The sequence below is a fragment of the Protobothrops mucrosquamatus genome, unplaced genomic scaffold, assembly GCF_001527695.2.
Source record: "Protobothrops mucrosquamatus isolate PMUCROS unplaced genomic scaffold, P.Mucros_1.0 scaffold1157, whole genome shotgun sequence".
In the NCBI taxonomy this organism is placed as follows: domain Eukaryota; kingdom Metazoa; phylum Chordata; class Lepidosauria; order Squamata; family Viperidae; genus Protobothrops; species Protobothrops mucrosquamatus.
This window is the reverse complement of record NW_015387372.1, coordinates 508,109-531,364: the sequence shown is the minus strand read 5'-3', so window position 1 is coordinate 531,364 and position 23,256 is coordinate 508,109. Positions and strand designations below refer to the sequence as shown.

General features: G+C 51.5%; 2 protein-coding genes across 2 annotated transcripts; both read left to right on the top strand.

Moving 5' to 3' along the window:
• Nucleotides 1-14,837: 14,837 nt before the first annotated feature.
• LOC107291663 (transmembrane protein 229b-like) lies at nt 14,838-15,329 on the top strand. Its single transcript, XM_015820685.1, has one exon. The coding sequence runs from the start codon at nt 14,838-14,840 to the stop codon at nt 15,327-15,329; it is 492 nt and encodes a 163-aa protein (XP_015676171.1).
• A 6,032-nt stretch (nt 15,330-21,361) lies between these two features.
• Nucleotides 21,362-21,847, top strand: LOC107291649 (transmembrane protein 229B-like). Its single transcript, XM_015820670.1, has one exon. It carries the CDS (start codon nt 21,362-21,364, stop codon nt 21,845-21,847), a length of 486 nt encoding a protein of 161 aa, XP_015676156.1.
• The last annotated feature ends 1,409 nt before the right edge of the window (nt 21,848-23,256 follow it).

The following is a 23,256-nucleotide window of genomic DNA, read 5'->3' as shown; positions in this document are numbered from 1 at the left end:
CGTGTGCAGAGGGCATCTTCCCTGCGTCCCCAACCATCTGCAACTGCCCCTCCCCTCTTTTTCCTGCTGCCTTCAATCCCTCCCCTCTCCCTGGGCCAGGGGTAGGCAACCTTGGCTCTTTTATGACTCCTGGACTTCAACTCAGGAATTCTGGGAGTTGAAGTCCACGTGTCATAAAAGAGCCAAGGTGTTGCCTACCCCTGTCTTGGTTGGATGCTGCATTTGGGCTAGGGGGGGAGGGGGGAGGTAAAAACAGCAGAAAAAAGAGGGGGGGCAGTTGCAAAAATGCGGGGAGTCCTTAACAACAGTTGTTACTGAGGAAGTCACAAGGGCACTGAAAAAAGTGACTGACGACCGTTTTTTTCACACTTGCGACCATTGCAGGATCCCCCTGGTCACGTGATCAAAACTCAGACCCTTGGCAACTGACTCACATTTATGACGGTTCTTGTGATCCCCTTTTGTGACCTTCTGACAAGCAAAGTCAGCTTCGCTTCCGGCCTAGAAAAAGCCCCCACCAGGTGCCCTCCGGGATCCCAGGGCAGCTTCTGCCCTCCGTCTCCATCTCCGGCTTTGAGCAGAGCAGGAAGGGAGAGGGGGGGGCAGGGAGGGGGAGGGGGGGGTCCTGGGTTTCTCGGCTGAGCTGAGGGAGGGGCCCAAAGGGTGGTCTTTCAAATGGCTTTAATGATTAACAGGAGACTTCCCTGAGCCCCCAACCCCCTCCAAGGGGGAGGCCGGTGTCTGGCTGGGCCCAGGAGAGGCTCTTGTGGAAGCATAAATGGATGAACAAAATCAGGGGGTCTGCCCCCCCCCAGAGGAAAGAGGCACGGCGGAGGAGGAGCAATTCAAGCAGAGCTCTTTGCAACCCCCTGAATGTCTTGGGGGGGGCACCTGTTTGGAGAAGCTGACCCACCCCCCCCTTGGCCATTCAAAGCAATATTTCACCAGCTCAGGCCCTGCACCCGCCAGGCGAGAGGAGTTCCCAGCCCGCTCGCTCGGAGGAAAGGAAAATAAATAGGATCCAGATGAGGAGAGAACGCACAGCCCAGTCCTCCACTGGCTTGTGCAACACACAGACACACAATGAAAACCGAGCGGGCCTCACAGCGAAGGCCCAGAAACCGGAGCCACGGAGGGGAGGCTGCGATTCTGCCCGTCTCCCTCCAGAGGGGGATTCTGGGAAAGGAAAGGCGGGATAGGGGCTTCGCCTCTCCCAGGATGCCCTCTCTGTCTCTGTCGATCAGCTGCAAAGTGCAATGGGGTGGGTGAGCAGGCAGCCCCCCTCCCTCCCCAGATGCCGAACCAGGCAGAGAACAGCCTCTTTGTGGTGAGCTGGGAAAACCCGCAATTTGCCAGCCAGCCGAGCGTCGCCAGGGCATCCTGGCTGGCACAGCCTCTCCCCGCTCAGCACAAAGGGCCGATTCACCTTTCCTTGCCCGAGGAAGAGGACAGGGATGGCCAGTGGTTAGAGCAATCAGTCCTAAGCAGGAAGGAAGACAATGGGCGGGAAGGCTGGATCAGAATCCACAACCAGCAACCCAAGGGGGAAACTGAAGTCTGGGGGGGGGATGCTGGGAGGGAGAAAAATGATGGGGAGGGGTGTTGGGAGGGCTGAGGAGGGGGGCTGAAAGGTGTGGTTTCTCCTCCAAGCTCCTGCTGTCCCTTTTAGGGTCTCCGGGAAACAGAGCAAGACTCCATTCATCTAGGGCAGGGGTCTCCGGTCTCGGCTACTTTAAGACTTGTGGACTTCAACTCCCAGAATTCCTCAGCCAGCCCTGTGCTTCCAATATTTGAGGGCCTGTCACAGAGAAGGGAGGGGGCTCAACCTCTTCTCCAGAGCCCCCCCCCCCAAAGGCAGGAGAAGAAGCAACGGATGGAAACTCATCAAGGAGACAAGCAACCTGGAATTAAGGAGGAATTTCCCGACAGTGAAAACAATTAATCAGTGGAACAGCTTGCCACCAGAGGTTGTGGGTGCCCCAACACTGGAAGTTTTCAAGAGGAGACTGGACACATTAGTCTGAAAAGGTATAGGACAGTGTTTCTCAACCTTGACAATTTTAAGGCATGTGGACTTCAACTCCCAGAATTCCACAGCCAGCATTGCTGGCTGTGGAATTCTGGGAGTTGAAGTCCACATGCCTTAAAATTGTCAAGGTTGAGAAACACTGGTATAGGAGGTTGGTCTAGAAGACCTCCCAGGTCCCTTCCGACTCTGTTCCGACTCTGGGACCGTTGGGGAGCCAAACCCCTTCCAAGGAAGGCCAGCTGAGTTTGGGGGTTCAGGGGGAATGACGCAGGGAAGAGAAGGCCGTGCCGGTCGGTCGGTCGGTCGGCTAACCCTCCAAAGCCAGAGGCAGCAGCCTGTCTCGCACACTCCCCTGGTGTGTCATTGTGAAGTCACGCCCCAGGAATGTGCTGGGCCTGGTTTTCTGAAGCAATGACGCTTTGGAAAGAAAACCCGTGTTGGCTAAATCCTCAGGAGCCGAACGAACAGGGTGGGAGTGGGGGTGGGGGTGGAGGAATAGCAGCCGCTGGAGAGAAGGAAGGAAGGAAGGAAGGAAGGAAGGAAGGAAGGAAGGAAGGAAGGAAGGAAGGAAGGAAGGAAGGAAGGAAGGAAGGAAGGAAGGAAGGAAGGACGGGGGGCACGTGGGTCTGCTGGGGTCAGACGCACACACACACCCTTTGCTAATGACCCCAAACTGGCTCCTGTGCACCTGGCCCAATGCAGTCACTTTGAGAAAAGCCTTGCAGGGGTGTGTGTGTGGGGGGGGGGGGGGGGGGGGGGGGGGGGGGGGGGGGGGGGGGGGGGGGGGGGGGGGGGGGGGGGGGGGGTATTGCTTTCTATTGTTTTATACAGGCTGGGAGTGATGGGAGCTGGGTGGGACAAGGCTCCAGAAAGGAGTCATCACCTCACAGGCACCAATCCCCAAAAGGGTTAATTTTTTCCCCCCCATGGTTCCTTTTTACAAAAGGAAAATATTCTTCTCTTTGCTTTTTCTTTCTTTTTCTTTAAAAAAATACAAATTCTCCCTCCCTCCTTCTCATCCTTTTTCCTTCCTTCCTTCCTTCCTTCCTTCCTTCCTTCCTTCCTTTTAATAATAATAATAATAATAATAAAATAAAAAGAAGGAAGGAAGGAAGGAGATAATAATAATAATAATAATAATAATAATAATAATAATAATAATAATAATAATAATAATAATAATAATAATAATAATAATAATAATAATAATAATAGCCTGGAGCCAGATGACCCCCTCTTGGCCCACCCTGCCCCCTTTTTGTCCCCTCTCTTTGCCCAAAGTTAGGGGAAAAAGGGCCTGGGGGCTCCCACACCCGGCAAGGGGACCCTCGTCCAGCGAAGAGGATCCTGCTCATTTTGTCACTGATCTTTTTCTTTCTCTCTCTCTCTTTCCCCCCCCCTGGAGAAAAAAAAGCCCATTTTTGCCTTTTAAAGGCAGAGCTCCCAGAGGCGGCTGGCGGTGAGATGACTCACTCCCGCCCCCCCCTCCGGTGTCGTGGGAACCACGGTTGTGGCGGTCGAGGCGCTCTGCACACCGTCTTGCGGCCGCCCAGAAGCCTTACTGGCCTTTTCCTGGAGGGGGGGCAGCGGGGGGGGAGCTGCACACATCTGGGGCAAGACTCAGCACTCCTCGCTCCCCAGAATGAGGCCCAGATTTCCTCACTGGGGGGGCCTCGAATCGCCCCCCCCAAGATACGTTCAGCTCATTTAATACCGAGAGTCCTCGACTCACAACCACAGCTGAGCCCGAAATTTATGTTGCTAAGTGAGAAATTTGTTAAGGAAGTTTTGCCCCATTTTACGACCTGGCTTTTATGCCGGTAGTCCTCAGTTTACAATCAGAAATCTAATAAAAGCAAACAAATGAATAAAAAAAAGTCTAAAACTGCAGCAGGATCAAAAGTTTTGCAAAGTGACATTTTAATCTCACCTCAGCCAACTCCTATGATCCCTCACCTCATAATGCAGTTGCTGTAGACATTACCTTTCTTTCTTTCTCTCTTTCTTTCTTTTTTTCTTTTCCTTTCTCTCTCTCTCTCTCTCTCTCTCCTTCCTTCCTTCCTTCCTTCCTTCCTTCCTTCCTTCCTTCCTTCCTTCCTTCCTTCCTTCCTTCCTTCCTTGCACATAAATTAAGAGTAGCTTTGCCCAACCTGATCCACCTAAGAGATTGTAGGATCCATGTTGGATTGCTGCAAAGTATTAACTGAAAGGGGGCCAGAATCAAGTTTCTAGTCCACAAGAAGAAAATGGAAAAAACAGATGGGAGGTGGAATTCTGCCTAGTAATTATTCTTATGTGAGGTGGCGTTTCCAAGTAAAGGCAATTAAAATAACTTTTATTTTATTTTTTGCCATTCCTTTCTTCCTGCTCATGGTGTTTGGATTTTAAATGGTTTGTGCTTTTTAAGGCTTTGATAATCTTCCTTTAATATGGTTTTATGGACTAGTTGTATTCCGTTTATTGTATTTTGCTGTGGTTTTTCATTTTGTGAGCTGCCCAGAGCCAACATATATGAGATGATTGGCTCTAAAAATTGAATAAATGTTTTTTTTAAAAAAAACAAACAAACTTAGATGGAGGAACTTTAGCTATATGGCTAAAAGCAACTTCCTTTTGAAGGCGATGAATTAATACAGAAGATAACAACCGAGACAGAACTTGGTCATTTAAATTATCTTTTTCCCCTGGGGGTATTACCTGTTTCTTCCAAGGCCTCCCTCTGACATGGGTCAGGCCTGCTGGCCTGAGAAAAGCTGGGAGACAGCAAATATCTCTCTCAAGGTCGGCTCGCCATTTCCAAGTTTGGTCTGGAAAAAAAAAACAGTTTACAAGCCAAGAAATGAGAAGACCTCAAAGAAGAATATAAATAAAAGGGATTATTTTGGTCCGAGACTTGGCTCGGACGTGTTGACCCACGACAGGGGCTGGAATAAGGAAGGAGCCGAGACGATCGCCAGGAGGGCTCTGGGCTCTTCAGAGTTTGCAAGTCTCACCAAAGGATGCCCGGAGGTCATTTAGTCTGACCCCAGGCAGCTGCCCTCGGAGAACCATGGCAGCATCTGAAAGCCAAGGGGTGGATGCAGCCAAAGTCATCCGGAGAACTCAGAGATCTGGAGGGCACTGACTCTGGGGTGGGGAGAGAGCCGTGGGAAATTCCACAGGGAAAAAGGCAGTGGGAATGCAGGCAGGCCCAGCCTTGCGAATCTCATGAGCCAAGATCCCGGGGAAATATCCTAAGTTTTATTGCTAAACCAACATCATCGCCATGGCAACGAGGAACAACAAGCACAATCATACAGCATCCACAGTGGAGATCTGCTGCGTAGGTGGCCAATCAGGCACACCCCACGCGCTGGGGGGGGGGGAGAAAGACAGGCAGGATGGGAGAGCCCCCTGGGAAGCAGTTGCTCATCAGGCCCATCCCAGGCGCACAAGGGAAGGGGACACACACACCACACAGAGCATTAGAGGAGGGAAAGGGAAGGGAGGAAAGAAAGAAGGAAGGAAGGAAGGAAGGAAGGAAAGAAAGAAAGAAAGAAAGAAAGAAAGAAAGAAAGAAAGAAAGAAAGAAAGAAAGAAAGAAAGAGAAAAGAGAGTGAAAGAGAAAAAGAAGAGGAGGAGGGGGAGGGAGGGGATTGGAGGGAGAATAGAGAGAAATGGGAGGGAGGGCGGGAAGGAAGGAAGGAAAGGAAGAAAATAGAAGGCAATTAGGGAGAAATAGAAGGAAGGAAGGAAGGAAGGAAGGAAGGAAGGAAGGAAGGAAGGAAGGAAGGAAGGAAGGAAGGAAGGAAGGAAGAGGGGAGGGACTTAGGGGCACTTCCAGCATAGGGCCAACATTTCACTTTCCCCAATTTGTACAATGGCTATGGAAAGAAAGGAAGGGGGGGGGGAAAGAGACAGAGAAAGGAAGGTACAAAAAAACAGGCAGAGCGGCTGGGCCGAGTCTCCCACCTAAGGCAGAAGCCGCTGTCAAAATCCCCCCTAACCAGCCAGGCGCCCATCTGCTCTCCGAAAGGAAGCCGGCATTTCGGTTCTGCATCCCGGAGACCAAATTCTCCTTCCATCTGTGCCTCTCCTGCAAATCTGTCAAAAAACAAAACGAAAAACCCAAGCAAACAATTTTAGGATCAAAAACTAAATGCAAAAATAAATCCTTTTAAAATCAAGTTGAACTTTTTAAACTTTGTCAAAAAAGCATCGCATAATCCATGGAATGGCTGAGTGTTCTTCTGTCTTAAAAAGATGTTGTTTTTTACTTTTACCAAACAAATATCTACAACAGGAGATCTACAACCTTGTGGACTTCAACTCCCAGAATTCCCCAGCCACAAGTCTTAGTTGCCAAGTTTGGACACCCCTGATCTACAGGAATATTTAAATCAGCAAGTTGGAAAAACCAGATTAGCTTCCCCCCAAATACACCTCATCTCAGTTTGAAGAAGAAATGTTTCTTCCCCCCCCCAAAAAAACAACCAGGATCCTTACCAGGTGAGCTTCACCTGTGGAGCACCCAGCCAATCATAAAGTCTGCAGCGCCCTCCAGTGGCGAGCAAGGTCGCCTCTCTCCAAACTTATGCTCCAGAGGGAGGAGCTTCAGGAGGCCACGCCCCCTGGCAGAACTACAGTTCCCAAGAGCCCTGGGGAAACTTCACACAGTCTGAATTTGTCCAAGTTTAGACTGTCCAACTTCTCCAAATACCACTTTTTTGGGGGGGGGGGCGAGGAAGCAAATGTTGGGATGGGCATTTTCCTTATCAGCCACTGTGGGTCTTTTGAAGGGCATCTGGGAGGGTCCCCTTTTTAAATTCTTTGCTCCAGGACAGCTGTGGCTGCTCTTGCAAGGGGGCAAAGAGTGTGTGTGTATGGGTGTGTAAGTGTGTGTAAAGATGTTGAGAATCGGGAAAGAGTGCAGAAAAGAGCAAAAGAGGATGATTAGGGGATTGGAAGCTAAAACACAAAGAACAGTTGCAGGATTTGGGTATGGCCAGACTAGAGAAAAGAAGGACTAGGGGGGACATGATAGCAGTCTTCCAGTATTTGAGGAGCTGCCACAAAAAAGAGGGGGGGGTCCACCTATTCGCTAAAGCACCCGAAGGCTGGACAAGAAGCAACAGATGGAAACTCATCAAGGAGAGAAGCAACCTGGAACTAAAGAGAAACTTCCTGACAGTTGGAACAATTAACCAGTGGAACAACCTGCCTCCAGAAGTGGTGGGTGCTCCATCCCTGGAGGTTTCCAAGAAGAGATTGGACAACCATAGGTCTGAAATGGTCTAGGGTCTCCTGCTTGAGTGGGGGGTTGGACTAGAAGACCTCCAAGGTCCCTTCCAACTGTTATTCTGTTATGATGCAAAAAAAAGAGAAAAGGTCAAGGTAGCCTCTGCACCACACATAAAAAGCAGAATTAATAAAGAGAAGCTGCTGGGCTGGCCAACTCAAGATTCTGCATTGCACAATCTGAGAAGAATCACACCTTGTTCACCTGCTCCTAAGTGGCTGGCTGTGATTGCTTTGCCAGTGGAGCGTTTAAGCCACTTGGTCACACTTGACACATCTCAGCGTTCAAGGGAGAACATTTTCCACCTCAAGGGCTCTTTCAGCGTCTTGCAAACCGTCAGGGGCCATGGTGGGAACTGAGCTAGGCCCACAAGTCAAGAGGAGGAGGTTAAATAAATCAAAAGTATTTTACAGAGCACTTTATAATGTAACTCAGCTCCCTGTTCCAAAACTCTTTAACAATCTCTCTCTACACAACCCCAGAAGGAAGCCCTGTTTGCAGGCCTCCCGAATTCCCGAATGCTGAAATTGCTTAAAGTGATAGTTTCTATTTATTTTTTAATTAAATTTATATGCCACCATCTCCCTGTCAAGCGATTAAAGCAGGGGTCTCCAAATTTGGCAACTAACCCTCACCCTGTGGACTTCAATTCCCAGAATTCCCCAGCCAGCATGGGGAAATAGCATGGCTGGATGGGAGTACCAAGGCTGGCTGATGAATTCTGGGGGTTGAAGTCCACAGGTCTTAAAGTGGCCAAGTTTGGAGAGCCCAGGTCAAAAGTAATAAATTTACCCTGAGCCTTTTCTCTCCTTCTGCTCGTCCTTTTCTATCCGCTGCTGATTTGGCGAGAATTCCAACATTTTCAGCGGCTGCCGGCTGCCTTGAGTATCTCAATAGAGAGCGGAGACCCCAGATCGTCTTAAATAAAGACAGAATTAGGAATATGCCCGGGTTTCCATACCAGACGAGTGAGCAATCTGAAACTCAAAGCTGGGCTCTGGAGATTGGAAGGAGCAGTTTGTAAGGCGAGAATATGTGTTTATTCTGGTTTTCGCGGAGATTAAAGGCGTCGTGCTGAGGCCAAGGCTTTCGTGAAGCGAAAGCCAGAGGGATGAGTGCTAAAGGAACACTTTCTTCTTCTTCTTCTTCTTCTTCTTCTTCTTCTTCTTCTTCTTCTTCTTCTTCTTCTTCTTCTTCTTCTTCTTCTTCTTCTTCTTCTTCTTCTTATTATTATTATTATTATTATTATTATTATTATTATTATTATCAGCAGGGAGGGAGCTCCCTGCTCAGAAAACGAGGGTCTCCAATTACAATCCCCCCCCAGTCTCTTTATTATCTTTGCAAAGCTTTGCTCAGTTTCCAAAGGAACTAAAAACTACAGGGAGTCCTTGAGTTACGACGATAACTCTGCCCAGAATTTCCATGGCTAAGCAGGAGAGTCGTTAAGTGAGTTTTGCCCCATTTTACGACCTTTCTTGCCACAGTTGTTCAGTGTTAAGTTGTTAAGAGAAGTTGTAAACTGAGGACTCCCTGTAATGGATTACTGGATTACCGGAGGGCAAAGTGTGAATGTTAGCTTTCCTCTCTCCTGAAGGATCTGGGCTAGCAGTTGAGGATTAACTGGGCTTGTTTCTTCTTATTTATAGAACCAAGCTGCTAGTCCTCAAGTCAAGCTTGCTGAAACTGTAAGGGGGCTTTCCAAAGGAGTCAGTCTGGGCTCCAGCTGGGCATAAGATAATCTGGCTCTTGTGCCCAGCCCTTCCCTCCCTCCGGGCCCTTTTCTCCCTCACCTTTGGGGCTGCCAAACCGCACCTGCCACCCGGGGAACGCCTCTGCCCTCCAGGTTCGAGCGTGGCAGGCCAGGCGCTCCGAGGCAGCGCATCTTTCAGCAGTGTCTGCCTTCCTCGCCCTTCGGCTCTCGCAGGTGCCAGGTAAACAGGCGGAGTGGAGGAGCTGTGCCCGGGCAGGTTGGCACAAACCGAGGAAGGGCTGGAGGGCTTGGGGGGGGGTCTATGCCAACTGGATCGGGGAGGGAAGCAGGGAGAACAGCCGATGCAGCCACCCTGCGTGCCAGGGGCCTTTCAGCGGATGCCACTTGCCCGAGACCCAGCTGGCACCTTGGCTGGGGCGAGGGAAGGAGCCCAGGTGGGAGGGGCCAGGGCCACCCAGGGGGAGAAGTCCAGATGTGCTATTTGGGGTCTGATGCAGATCCCAAGCAGAGGAGAAAGGTTTCACTCTCCAACCTGAGAACTACTGGGGGGGGGTCTGCATAAATCAAAGAGGGGGAGAGTTTGAGGCCCCTCGGTTTCAGGTGGGGTCCTCCCCAGGCTCAGGATTAGCCCCAGATGCTCCTCAAAATCTTTGCCCTAAGCTGCATGTAATGCAGTGCAATGTAAACACAATTTATTCTATTTATTTTATTTAGAAGGTTTATATGGCCACCCGCTCCCACGGACTCCAGGCGGCTTCCAAGCAATTAAAAAAAACCAACATAAAAGAATAAAGAACAGAAACCCCAGCACCAATAATATAATGCACGGCAAAGCAATGCCCATTGGGGGGAGGAGGGGAGGTAAACTAAATCCCATGACATTGATGGGTCCTTCCCACTCCTCCCCCCCCCCCCCGTCTTTTGGGAGTGCTCCTCACCCGCCACTCGGAGGCAAAAGAGGCAAAATTCTCTGCAGGTCCAAGCTGCAAAGCCAGGATGCATCCCAGGAACCGCAACCAGGATCCTGGCATTAACACACAGTGTGAGCCAAATGCGGTTCCTTGGTTTGGGTGGAAAGCACGCACCGGGCAATGCCACAATATTATTGCCCCCACCGGTGAACCGCTGATCATGATCTAGGAAACTGGATCCATTCTTGAGTGGGTCTTGAAACCAAGAATTGGAGGTTGCAGAGAAAAGCTTTGAGGACGGCTTAGGGGTCTCCATCCCTCCTTCAACCCCCCCCACCACTCAAGTGCCTGAACGGCTTTGTGGCTAAGGATCTGGGTTTATTTGCCAAGCCAGGATGGAAGGCTTGTGGTGTAAGAGATTCCTCCGCCTCCTCCTCCTCCCTCAGCCTCAGGGCGATTTCAGGCACGGTTTTTGTGACTGTCGGGTGTAGAGGATCATGAGAAGCGGGTCCACAGCCGGCTGGGGAATTCTGGGAGTTGAAGTCCACAAGTTTTCAAGTTGCCAAGCTTAGGGATCCCTTCCCTATAATTTGGAGTGTATCCAACTCAAGATAATTAATACAGTCGGTAGGGAAATCTTACCCAATAATCCCATTTATATGACTAAGATGCCCAAATTAAAATACCTTCCGATGCAATTCTAAACAAACAAACAAACACTGCAAAAGAGCTCGGGATCAGGATGCAGTTAGCGAATCCATGGATTCCGTGTCTTGGGGGTTTTATTTCTGTAAACTGCCTGAAGTCACCGTGAGTTGGACAGCCATATAATAACAACAATAACAACAGAGTTAGAAGGGACATTGGAGGTCTTCTAGTCCAACCCCCTGCTCAGGCAGGAAACCCTATACCAGGCGTAGGCAACTTTGGCTCTATTATGACTCGTGGACTTCAACTCCCAGAATTCCTCAGCCAGCCATGCTGAGGGGAAAGGGAGACGTTTCCAAGCTGAGCCATGCTGGCTCAGGAATTCTGGGAGTTGAAGTCCACAAGTTATAAAAGAGCCAAGGTTGCCTACCCCTGCCCTATACCATTTCAGTTAAATATAAATTTTATTAATAAAGAATAACACGCACACACACACACACACACACACACCCTAAAAAGAGGCTGCACCAGCGCGAGAGGACCCATGTAGGCTATTTGATACTTTGACAATGAAATGTCTGCTTAATAACCCGAGAACTATTTGACGGTTGAGGGTGGCGCCTGGGTGATACAATTTAAAAGGACTGCAGATGAACTGGAAAGCAGTTGGGATGGGTGATATCTGCGTTAACAAAAGTCATATACCGCTAGTCCTCGACTTATAACAGTTTGTTTAGTGACCGTTTGAAGTTACAAGGGCACCAAAAAAACCCCGACTTACGACTGGTTCTCCCGCTTATGACCGTTGCAGCGTCCCCACGGTCACGTGATTAAAATTCAGGCGCTGGGCAACCAACTCATGTTTGATGGATCCTTCATCATCCTCTTCCTCTCTTCCATCCATCCTGGCTCACAGCCTCCTCCAGAGAGACGTGTCTTCACATCGCGTGTCGGAAGGAGTATAATCTGAGCCTGGTCATTTCTGCCTGGAGGGAGAACTCTGGCTTGACTGCTTCAGTGATTCATTTGGCCTACCTCGAAGGGCTGACAAGGGTCCCAAATCCCCCTTTTCTCTCCCTGACAGCAGGGCCCTAAAAGACACCCCCAGTCCTTATGGGGATCCCCTTTCCTTAGGTGTGATTGCAGAGCGAAGAAAAAAATGTGAAATTTCCAGACGAGGCAGCAGATCCCCACCGGTCACATTCCCAGCCTCTCCTGGGGGCCTTTTGTGAAACAAAATCCAACACCTGCACAGGCCAAAATTAGCAAGTGCGTCTCTTCCTCATCTGCCCCCAGGCTCACCTGTCTCTCCAACCCGCTTGGACCCCCCCGTCACACCTGCCCACTGCCCCTTCCGCCTGAGCGGCCGCCCTTCCACATCTGCACCTCGCAACTTAGACATCTAGCTCTCTGCAGTCCTCGACTTAACAAAAGTTCATCTAGTGACCGTTCAAAGCTACAACGGCGCTGAAAAAAATGACTTATGACCACTTTTCACACTTAACGACCGTTGCAGTAGCCTCCTCACGGTCACGTGATCAAAATTCAGCCGCTTGGCAACTGACTCGTATTTACGACGGTCGCAGCGTCCCCCAGGGTCACGTGATCCCCTTTTGTGATCTTCTGACAAGCAAAGTCAATGGGGGGGTAAAGCCGGATTCACTTAACAACCGTGTTACTACCTTAAAAACTGCAGTGATTCGCTTAACAGCTGGAACAAGGAAGGTCGTAAAATGGAGCAAAACTCACTTAACAAGACTCTCGCTTAGCAACAGAAAGTTTGGGCTCAGTTGTGTCGTACGTCGAGGACTGCCTGTAAGCAGGAAGTCCGCAGAGTGGCCGGGGTTAGGGCTAAGGCTAGAATTGGGGTTCGGCTTCCTGTTTACCAGCCAGCTGCCCCAGAGAAGCCTGGAGGGCTGACACACAAATTCAGAGGCCCCAGGCAAGGGAGGGCAGGGGACCAGGCGGGTGCTCACCCCTGCCAGGACATGCCAAACAGCAGCAGGGCTTCCGTGGCACCGTGCCCAGAGAGCTGGCTTTACCAAATTATTTACAAATCAGTGTACAACTATTTGTGGGTGCTCCATCCCTGGAAGTTACGAGTCTGAGATGAAAGGCAAGACGGAAACGGTGCTTCCTGCATCCGGCTGAGCCATCCCAGCCTCACCAGGTGAGCTCCAGGTGGTTATTGTGACTTCCAGGGATGGAGAAACGGAGGACCCAACCAGGAGATGACTCACCCACCAAACAGGGTATAGGACCGGCTCTGTGCGACCAGGGAGGCTCCGGACACTTCTCCGCCCCAAAATAAAGCTGGGTGCTGCTTTACTCACAGGAAGACCTCTTCTTGCAGGGTGGTGGCAGTGTGACAGTCCTCCTTTTCGCACTCCTGAGTCATTTGCGGGTCTGTCAACACAACCAGAGACTGTAGCATCCCTGAGAGGTAAGGAATTTGTACTGTTGGAGGTACAGAGAAGAGAGATGTTTGGCTCTTTGGCTGCTCCGGGGAAAAAGCTGACCAGGGTCCCTAATGGGTAGATGGAACTCCCTGCCACAAGATGCCTGAACAGGCCTGGCTCAGGGTGTGTGTGAAGAGTGAGAACAATTTCCTGAGGAAGGGGTGGGTGAGAAGGGGCAGGATGATGGAGACCCTCCAATTTTCCCAGGAAAGTCTGAAGAAGCAGTCTGGGACCCAGATGGGGACTGGGGAAGTGCCATTCTGGAGGTGGTTATGGTCCACCCCGTTGTGTACTGGCTCCCTCTCAGCTAATTTTCTGTTAATTCTAATGTTGTATTTATCGTTTCAATGTTTTGTAACAGGGGGTCTCTGACCTCGGCCATTTTAAGACCTGTGGACTGGGGAATTCTGGGAGTTGAAGTCCACAGATCTTAAAGTGGCCGAGGTTGGACACCCTATTTTATAGTCTTGTTTTTATCCTGCTGTAAGTCTCCCAGGGCCCCTGATACTGCGATGGGCGACATACACATTTAATAAATACGTAAGGGTGTAGGTATATACATATGTTGTATATAGTATGTTTAAATGTGTGTTATGCGTGTGTACACTTTTGAGAGCAAGCAACTGCATTTCATTTTTAATGTGTGCTGTTGTGCCTACAGTAAAAAATGACAATAAAGGTTATCTAAATAAATAATAATAATAATAAAAAAGCACAGCTGACGGACAGTCCCTGCTGATGTCCACCCTCTCTATGAAGCTTTGGGGTGGTTTAGAACCCCCCTCCCCCCAAAAGGAATCCCAGCTCACAAACAGGGCCGGGGACTCTGCTTGGGCCCAACCAGCGCTTTGAGCTGAGCCTACCTCGCTGTGCTGTTGTGCAGGTGAAAAGAAAGGGGTGAAAGGGCAAACCTGGTCCGTCGCACGGCACACCTGAGCGGGTCTGATTAATGAACTACCGGCACTCCTCAACCTACAACCAGAACTGAACCCCAGAGTTTAGTTGCTAAGCCAGGCGGCTGTTAATTGAGTTGTTAAGCGAATCACTCCAGTTGCCCACTGAGCCTCATGGTCGTTAAATGAACCCACCTTCCCCCATTGACTTTGCTTGTTGGAAGCAGCTGGGAAGGTCGCAAATGGGGATCACCTGACCCCCCCCCCCCCCGGGACGCTGCAACGGTCGTAGATACGAGCCAGTTCCCAAGTGCCTGAATTCCGGCTATGTGACCAAAGGGAAGCTGCGACGGTCGTTAAATATGAAAAAGGATCATTAGTCACTTTTTCATTGCGGTTGTAACTTCAGTCACTAAACGAATGAGTGGTCCTCGACTTACAACCGTTTGTTTAGTAACCGCTCAAAATTACAACAGCCCAGAAAAATGTGACTTACGGCTGTTTTTCTCACACTTATGGCCGTGGCAGCCTCCCCACGGTCACGTGATCAAAATTCAGACGGTTGGCAGCGGACTCCTACTTATGACGGCTGCAGTGTCTCCCGGGATCATGTGATCCCCTTTTGCAATCTTCCGACAAGCCAAGCCAATGGGGAAGCCGGATTCGCTTAACGGCCACATTCCTAACTCATCAACTGCAGTAAGGTAACTGCAACTTTAACCAGTAAGGCGAGAAAGGTTGTAAAAAAGAGACAAAACTCACTTAAAAGCCGCCTCACTTAGCAACAGAATTCCTGTGCTCAGTTGTGGTCGTACCTCGAGGACTCCCTGTATCGTGGGAAGTTGCAGAAATGCCCCCCCCTCACCGCTGTCCCTCTTTTCTCCCCTCCCCCCTTTCCAGGAGCCATGGGGAGCCCCGCGGAGCCGCTGAGCGCGCTGGGCCGCTGGTACCTGTACGCGCTGCACGGCTACCTGGCAGAGATGCTGTTCACAGCCGTCTGGGATTTCGCGCTGGACCGGGACTGGCGCCTCCGCGGGGGGAGCAGCCTGTGGGCGCCCCTCATCTATGGCACCTGCGGGCTGGCCCTGGAGCACCTCTACCTGCGCCTGCGGGACCACCACCGCCTGCCCACCCGCGCCGCCTTCTACACCGCCGTCATCTACCTGTGGGAGTTCATCACGGGCTACCTGCTGCGCCGGGCGGGGGCCTGTCCCTGGGACTACGGCCACTTCCGCTACAACCTGCTGGGGCTGGTCACGCTGGAGTACGGGGGCTTCTGGTACCTGGGCTCCATCCTGCTGGAGACCCTTGTCATCCGCAACGTGCTCCGGCTCCGAGTGGAGGGCATGGGGAAGTCCCGCTGGGCCCGACCTGCCTTTGCGCGGCAAGAGGACTGAGACGGGGAGGGGGGAGGGAAGGAGAGCCTCCCCTCTTTCTTCCCAGGAGACCCCCGTTCCTGCCCAGTAGATCCCCTCCCCCTGTTTCTGCCTGGGAGACCCCTACCCATTTCTGCCTGGGGGACCCAATTTTTGTTCCTGCCCAGTAGACCCTCCCCGTTTCTGCCTGGGAAATCACCGTTTTTGCCTTGGAGACCCTCCCTGCTTCTGCTTGGGAGACCTTCGTTCCTGCCCGGGAGACCCCCCCCGTTTCTTCCCAGAAGACCCAGGTCCTTTTTCTACCCAGGAAACAACCCCCCCATTCCTGCCCAAGAAGCATACCGCCCCCCAGCCTTCCCCCCCTTCATGAAACACGAGAAAGGCGCCTGGTTTTGAGTGAAAAGCCCTGGACTCAGTCAAGGAAGGCAGAAGCTGCAAAACAAGTGACCTCTTGGACCACCCACCCCCTTTCTTTCCTGCCTGGGGCACACAGGTAGTCCTCAACTTACGACCCCAACTTAACCCAAAATTTCCATTGCTAAGCAAAGTAGTTGTTAAGTGAGCTTTGCCCCATTTTACCACCGTTCCTGCCAGTTGTTAAGCGAATCACTGCATTTGTTAAGCGAGTAACACAGTTGTTAAGTGAACTTGGCTTCCTCACTGCTTGTCAGGGGGCCGCAAAAGAGGATCACATGACCCCCTGAGACACAGCAAGCGTCATAAATAGGAGCCAGTTGCCAAGCGTCTGAATTTTGATTCGGTGACCATGAATGGAGGCTGCAATGGTCCTAAATTGGAAAAACGATGATAAATCACTTTTTTCAGTGCCGTTGTAACTTTGAACGGTCACTAAATTAACGGTTGTAAGTCAAGGACTGCCTGCAGCTTCTGCAATCTGCCTTACCTGTACAGGTGACCCTGGTTTCAAACTCAACTCAGTGGGAAAAGAGCTTGTAATAGACAGTGGTCAATCTCTGGTGTGGTTCTCTCTTAGAACTAAGCCAGGGAATAAACCACCATTGGTTGGGTTTGTCCAGAGCTGGACAACCTGGAACACCAGTGCAGGATTGGCCCTTAAAACATTCAAAACTTTGTGGCTGGATTGTAATCTTCAAAAAGAAAAAGGCATGAATTCCACAAATTGGATAACCCCAAAGACATGTATTGACTTCTAATTAAAGGGAAATTAATTGAAATTTTGTTTTGGTCCTGGTCCCATCCTCTGTTTTGGAGAGTGTGATGTTTGCCTGCAATTTTTGGCCTAAAAACTTTTCGGTTCCATTCAGAATTTTTTTCAGCCCATGAGAAACCTTGGTTTGCAAAACAACACAGCTGGTTTGAGTGACAACCTAAAATAAACCCAAATGAATCACAGCTTGGCTTAGCAGGATGTGGGGACCCAATTCCAGAATAGCTTCACACCTAATGGGGTGTCCAACTTGGGCAACTTGAAGACTTGTGGACTTCAACTCCCAGAATTCCCCATCCAGCAAAGCTTGTGGAGTTGAAGTCCACAAGTCTTAAAGTTGCCAACCCTGCTTTAAGGCATGATGGTTTAACCACAGTTCCCTGGCTGAGCCACAAAAGTATTAGGCATTGCCCCAGACTGCTAGGAACAAACCCAGTTTTTCAAGCTAGGGTTCATGCAAACAAGCTATAAATTGAAAAACCACACATCACTTAGTGCAATATTCAGAGTGGGATGCCTCCTTCTACTCTAATCCGTGGTGTCACCTGGCCAGGTGGACACGCGGGATTAAGGAAATTGGAGCACCCAGAGGAAGGATTACAGGCTGCACACATCACCCCCAGCCAAGCTTAGCTTTGCATAAATGTTAGTGTTGAAAAGACACGTACAACACTTACACCTACATGCACAACAGATGTGAAAATCTGTGCCAAACAAGCCACTTCAAGGTTCTCAATTTTCTGGGCCAGGCCGGACTGGACAGAAGGTCCAGCTTGTTTGTGTTGCCTTCTCTTGTCCCTTTGTGGCCGGACAGAAAGATGCCCTCCATCCATAGGAGAGCGTGTCCAAGTGGGGTCTTTGACGAATTGCTGGCTCTGTGGGATATTTTATTATTTTATTTTATTATTTTATATTTTATTTTATTTTATTATTTTATATTTTATTTTATTTTATTATTTTATTTATTTTACTTTACTTTTGCTTTACTTTATTATTTTATTTATTTTATTCATTTTATTAGTAATCATTAATTTACAAGCACAACTAAGTCCAACATTTCTTTTGCTAAGCAAGACATGGGTTAAGTGAATTTTGCCCCATTTTACGACCTTGCTTGCCACAGTTGTTAAGTGAATCACCACTGCACTTGTTTAGTAACACAGTTGTTAAGTCAGTGGTTCTCAACCTTTTTAATGCCACGACCCCAACCGGTCGTAAGTCAAGGACTAAACCGGTCGTAAGTCGAGGACTAAACCGGTCGTAAGTCAAGGACTACCCAACTGGTCGTAAGTCGAGGACTTTCCCTGACCGGGAGCGTCGTGCATGCGTGGTTCCGCCCCCTGCGCTGGCCGAGGCATAGCTGGCAAGCGGCAGAGACGGAGCAGGCCGACCACCAGCTGGCCCAGCCCAAGGGAGGTAAGGCACCCGCCGGAAAAGGGGGAAAAAATGGCGGACAAAAAAAATGGCGGACAGCCTTGCTTGGCGACCCCCATGAAATGGTCGATCGACCCCAAATGGGGTCCTGACCCACAGGTTGAGAACCACTGTGTTAAGTGAACCCGGCTTCCCCATTGACTTTGCTTGTCAGAAGGTCGTAAAAAGTGATCAGCTCACCCTGGGACACCGCGACCGTCATAAATAGGAGTCAGTTGCCACGTGTCTGAATTTTGATCCCGTGACTACGAGGACGCTGCAACGGTCGTAAGTGTGAAAAGCGGTCACAAGTCACTTTTTTCAGTGCTGTTGTAACTACCAACGGTTACTAAACGAACTGCTGTAAGTTGAGGACTATCTGTAGATCTTTCTGGATTGCACAGTTCTGTGCTTCTCGACACGCTCTCTCCTTGGTTGTGAAAAATTGTCCTAGTTCTCTTTTAGTGTTTTAGCTTTTCATGCTTACCTCTTCTGGACATGGGGGGGGCAGGGGGGGCAGAGAAGCGGACTGCCATCCTGTAATAAAACTTTGATTGGATTAAATGGGATTGGAAGCCACTGTACTAACCTGACATTCCAGCGGGAACCGGCCACGGGACCGGATAATCGTAAAGCCTTCAATTGGCTCAATTAAGCCTGACCCAGATGGGTGGGTGATTTGCAAAGAAGGATCGGTTGATCCCTCTGCGGAAGTGCTGGCCAAGATGCAACCAGAGAAGGGATCCGCAGCTTAACTTGGGGGCGTTTCCCTCCTCCTCCTCTTCCTCCGTGGACGGTTTGAGTCAGCTCAACTCCTCCTGGGGTGGGGGCTGCTCTCCGCCTGACCTCCCCTAAAAACCTCCTTGCTCAGCCTTGCTTTTCAAAGCACAACGTGGGATGGAGAGGAATCTACTCCGTACATGCTCCAAGTCTCTTTATTCTTGGCCCCTCCGGTGCACTGCATGCGCTGGCCGGCAGAGGGCAGGAGAGCCACGGCCGGGAACAGATCCCCGGTGAAAGTGGCTGGGAAGGGGGAACCGGTGTGGGGAGGGCAGACGGGCAAGCCTGGTGGGGAGAGATGGGATCCGGCGGGGAAGATGGCTCTGTTCCCGGGCACTTCTGTCCGGTGCAGGGAATTTAGTGTGGAGGGTCATGTAAACGGGCCCAGCGCTTAACCACCGGCTTCCTAATTTAACAGCTGAAGTGATTCAGTTAACAACCGTGGCAAGAAAGGTCGTAAAATGGGGCAGAACTCACTTAACAAATGTCTCACTTAGCCACATACGCTTTGGGCTCAATTGTGGGGGTACGTCGAGGACCACCTGTATTTCTGGAGAATGCTGCGGGTGCCGATCCAGACTGCGCAAGGAGACACTCCTCCTCCTCCTCCTCCTCCTCCGATGGCTCTACCTAACCTGCCACAACAATGGAGAAACTGAGGCCCCAGCAAGAGGAAGTGACTCACCTACTAAGCTGGGGGTGGAAATAGGAGTTCCCTTGTTTGTGCCTCCAACCACTAGGCATCATTCCCCTCCCGATGGGGATAGAGGCTACTGGAGGTGCTTCCCGGCTTGCTAGCCCAATCTTTCCAAAGCACCAGCCACGGAGGGCAGCCTGGGCACCGAAAAGGCACCGTTAGGGGGGTAAGTCACTCCACAAGGCTGCTGACACGGGGGTAGCAAGCCTGGCACCTGACCCAGCCCTCCGGCTTTCCCCTTAGAAAGGCAGTTTAGGTGCCAGGCTGCTGGGTGTCACTTGCAGGCCTAAAAGAAAAAGAAAGAAAGAAAGAAAGAAAGAAAGAAAGAAAGAAAGAAAGAAAGAAAGAAGAGAAAGAAAGAAAGAAGAGAAAGAAAAAAGAGAAAGAAGGAAGGAAGGAAGGAAGGAAGGAAGGAAAGAAAGAAAGAAAGAAAGAAAGAAAGAAAGAAAGAAAGAAAGAAAGGAAGGAAGGAAGGAAGGAAGGAAGGAAGGAAGGAAGGAAAGAAAGAAAGAAAGAAAGAAAGAAAGAAAGAAAGAAAGAAAGAAAGAAAGAAAGAAAGAAAGAAAGAAAGAAAGAAAGAAAGAAAGAAAGAGAGAATAGAGGGAGGGAGAAAGAGAGAGGTTGGAGGGCAGGGGAAGCACAGGGGTGCCCGAGGCAGGGTTCAGCTGCTGTTCCCCAGGCTCTCCCTTTCCTACAGCCATCCCGGCTGAGGATGATGGAACGATCATGCTGCCCACGCAGAGCCCCCCCCCCACTTCTTCTGAATCCCGGAGGCTTCGTGTTTTATCCGGCCAGTTATTGCTCCGGAGGTTTACAATATAAGCATCAAAGCATCAGATATGGGAACGCAAAGTCCTGTGCCTGTTTTTAAGGCAGTTGTGAATCTGGGCAAGGAGGTCATTTCGACAATGGGGGCAGTGTGTGTGTGTATGGGGTGGGGGTGACAGCACTCAACTGGGTTCAAGCCCCCCCCACCCCCTTAGTGATGACACTTGGATCCAGTCGCTCTCCCTGTATGCCACTTTCAACAGCTGGAGAAAAGGGAGGGGTGGACAGAGATACCATCAGAAGTAATGGGATAGTAACAACTTTGCTGCCACTGCAAGGGGTTTTAAAGGAGCTGGTGGAGCCTCTCTGTACAGGGGCTCTCTACCCTGAGACCTCTCTTCCCGCGGGGGGGAGGAATACTGCCCTGTGGGGGTCACAGGGGGGCTGTTGTGAGGAACAAAATTGCAAAAGGCAAATTTGGGGCCAGATTTAAGCCCAGCCCTGCTTGCAATCTTTTGCTTCGCTGCAGGAGAAGGTGGAGGAACCAGTCTGAGCTGCACCACAACCTTAGCTGGTAAAACCAACCCACTGGGGATCTGCTGACCTCTTTATCTCGCTCCTTCGCCTCACCTCCCAAGAATTTCCTCACGGTTTCAAAACAAAAAAAAAGACCCACGCTTCTAGCCCTCAAGATTCAAACAAACGTGAATCTGAAAGTGTACAAGGAGTAAAGGGAAGGAAGAGAAGGTTACGGGGAGGGGAACAAAATATTTGCCTGGTCTTCTCTCCCTTCCTCTGAAAATAATAAAGAGGTAAAGAAGGGCAAGTTAAGGTGCAAACTGAGTCCTTTGGTTACAAGACCTCTTTTTCACCAGAAGGAAAAATAAGGGTAAGCGCCTAGTCCTCATGAAGGCCAGTGAACCTCTCAGCAGACGGTGCTGTGAGATGTGAGCACTGTGGCCCTCCCACTGATTGATTGGTGACTAAATCGACATGTCGCCCGTCTCCCCGTCCAAAGTTAGGAACATCGGCTAAGCATTCAGTGCAGGGCTGTCCAGCCGTGGCTACTTCAAGACCGGTGGACTTCAACTCCCAGAATTCCCCAGCCAGCTTGGCCGACTGTGGGTTTGCAGGGGGTGTGTTTTTTTTCCCCTGGAGGTGCCAATTCTCACCTGCTCTTTTCTCCCGGCCTGCAGCTCGCCCGCCATGGAGGGCTCCGCGGAACCGCTGAGCCCGCTCTGCCGCTCCTACATCTACGCCATCCACGGCTACTTCTGCGAGATCCTTTTCGTGGTGCTTATCCTGGACCAGGACTGGGTCTTCCAGGGAGCCCTCAGCGCCTGCTCCCTCCTGGTCTACGGGACCTGCGGGCTGGGCATGGAGGGCATCTACCTGCAGCTGCGGGGGGACTGCTGCCTGCTGACCCGCTGCGTCCTCTACACCGGCTGCATCTACCTCTGGCAGTTTGCCACCGGCTACCTGCTGCGCTGCCTGGGCGCCTGTCCCTGGGACCACGGCCACTTGCGCTACAACTTCATGGGCCTGGTCGCCCTGGAGCACGGCCTGCTTTTTTTTGTGGGGGCCCTCCTGCTGGAGAGGCTGGTCATCGCCCCCACCCTGCGCCTGCGCCTGGCCCCGGTCTGGAAACCCAAGGAGCGCCCCCTCCCCAAGTTTGAGCTGACCCACAACTGACCGCAGCTGCACCGGGCAGGAAAGGGAGGGAGCGCCCGGCACTGCCCTGCCTTCCATGCCGCCTGCTCCGCCAGCTCCTGTCCTCCAGCCCCTTTCTCAGGCCAGACAAGGCCGCTGGACCTGTCTGCCGGGCTGGGGAGGGGCTGCAGCTGGACCTGGGCAGGGAGAGCCGAGTTTGAAACCTCACCGAGCCAGGAAGCTAAGTCAGCCTTGCTTTGACCTACCTTGCAAGACTGTTGTGAAGACTGGCTGGACAAAGGCCCCGGGAGCTCCATGGAGGGAAGGCAGAGGCTCCAGATGCCAATAGGAATTGCGACTGTGGTTCGGGGGTCGGTTTTGTGATGCCACGGGATGCACGCATCTGTTTCTTAAAAGAGCAACCGAGTTAGAAGGGGCCTTGGAGGTCTTCTAGTCCAACCTCTGCTCAAGCAGGAGAATTAAAACGGAAGGAGAATAACAAGCGGAAATTCGGAATTAAATTCCCCAATCCACAGGAAACGGAGCCAGCAAAGGGCGATGTTAAAAGGCGAAGCCCCCCCCCCTCTTCTCGCGTTCTCTGGAGGGCAAAAAGGGGACCGATTCACACGGCTCCTTGGCTGCTCCGGAAGTTCGCTGCCCCCCAAACGTGGGAGGGCCAAACTGCCCCGCAGCTCTTCGCAGCCCCTCCGGTTCTCCCTGGGAGCCGGGCGGCACATAAATCCCATAAATGAATATTATTGTGGGCGATGAGTCCCTCGCACCGCCGGCTGGAGAGGCCACGCGGGCTGGGCGGCTTTGGAAAGCCGGGTCGGGTCGGGTCGTCTGAACGGGAGGCCGGGAGGAGGGGCCGCCTCGTGCAGGCGGGGAAGGGGCTCGGAGGGAGAAACGGGGCCGGCTCGCTCGTCCTCGCAGAGCCGGGAGATTTGGGCGGGGCTCTTCGGCCCAAACTGCGCCCCCCGCCCCGAATGAGGGGCTCCCCCGCCGCCCTGGCACGGCTGCAGAAACGTTGCGGGACGGGCTCGGCTCGGGACACGTGGGAAGAGCCCCGAAGGACGCGAGCTAACCAAAGAGGGGGCTCCTCCCTGACCCGCAGGCGCCCATCCTTGCCTCCCCCTCCCCAATTTGCCCGGCTGGCTTGGTCCCCCGTGGGAGGGGCAGGCGGCTCTAGGAAGGCGGGAGACCAGCCCGGTCAATGGGACGCTGCCCCGGGCTCAGCTCTGCCCCCTCCCCCAAATCCAAGCCCCCCGACTCCTCCTCCTGTGGAGGCAGCGGCGACCAATCTTGTAAAGGTCTCGCCCGCTCCCCAAACTGGCCAGGGATCGGGGGGCAGCCGCTCCTGCTCAGAGGTCCCCATGGGGAAAGCTTCCTGTTGACGCCCAGGGGGGGAATATGGAACCAAAGACCCCCCAAACCACTCTGCCCCCCACCCC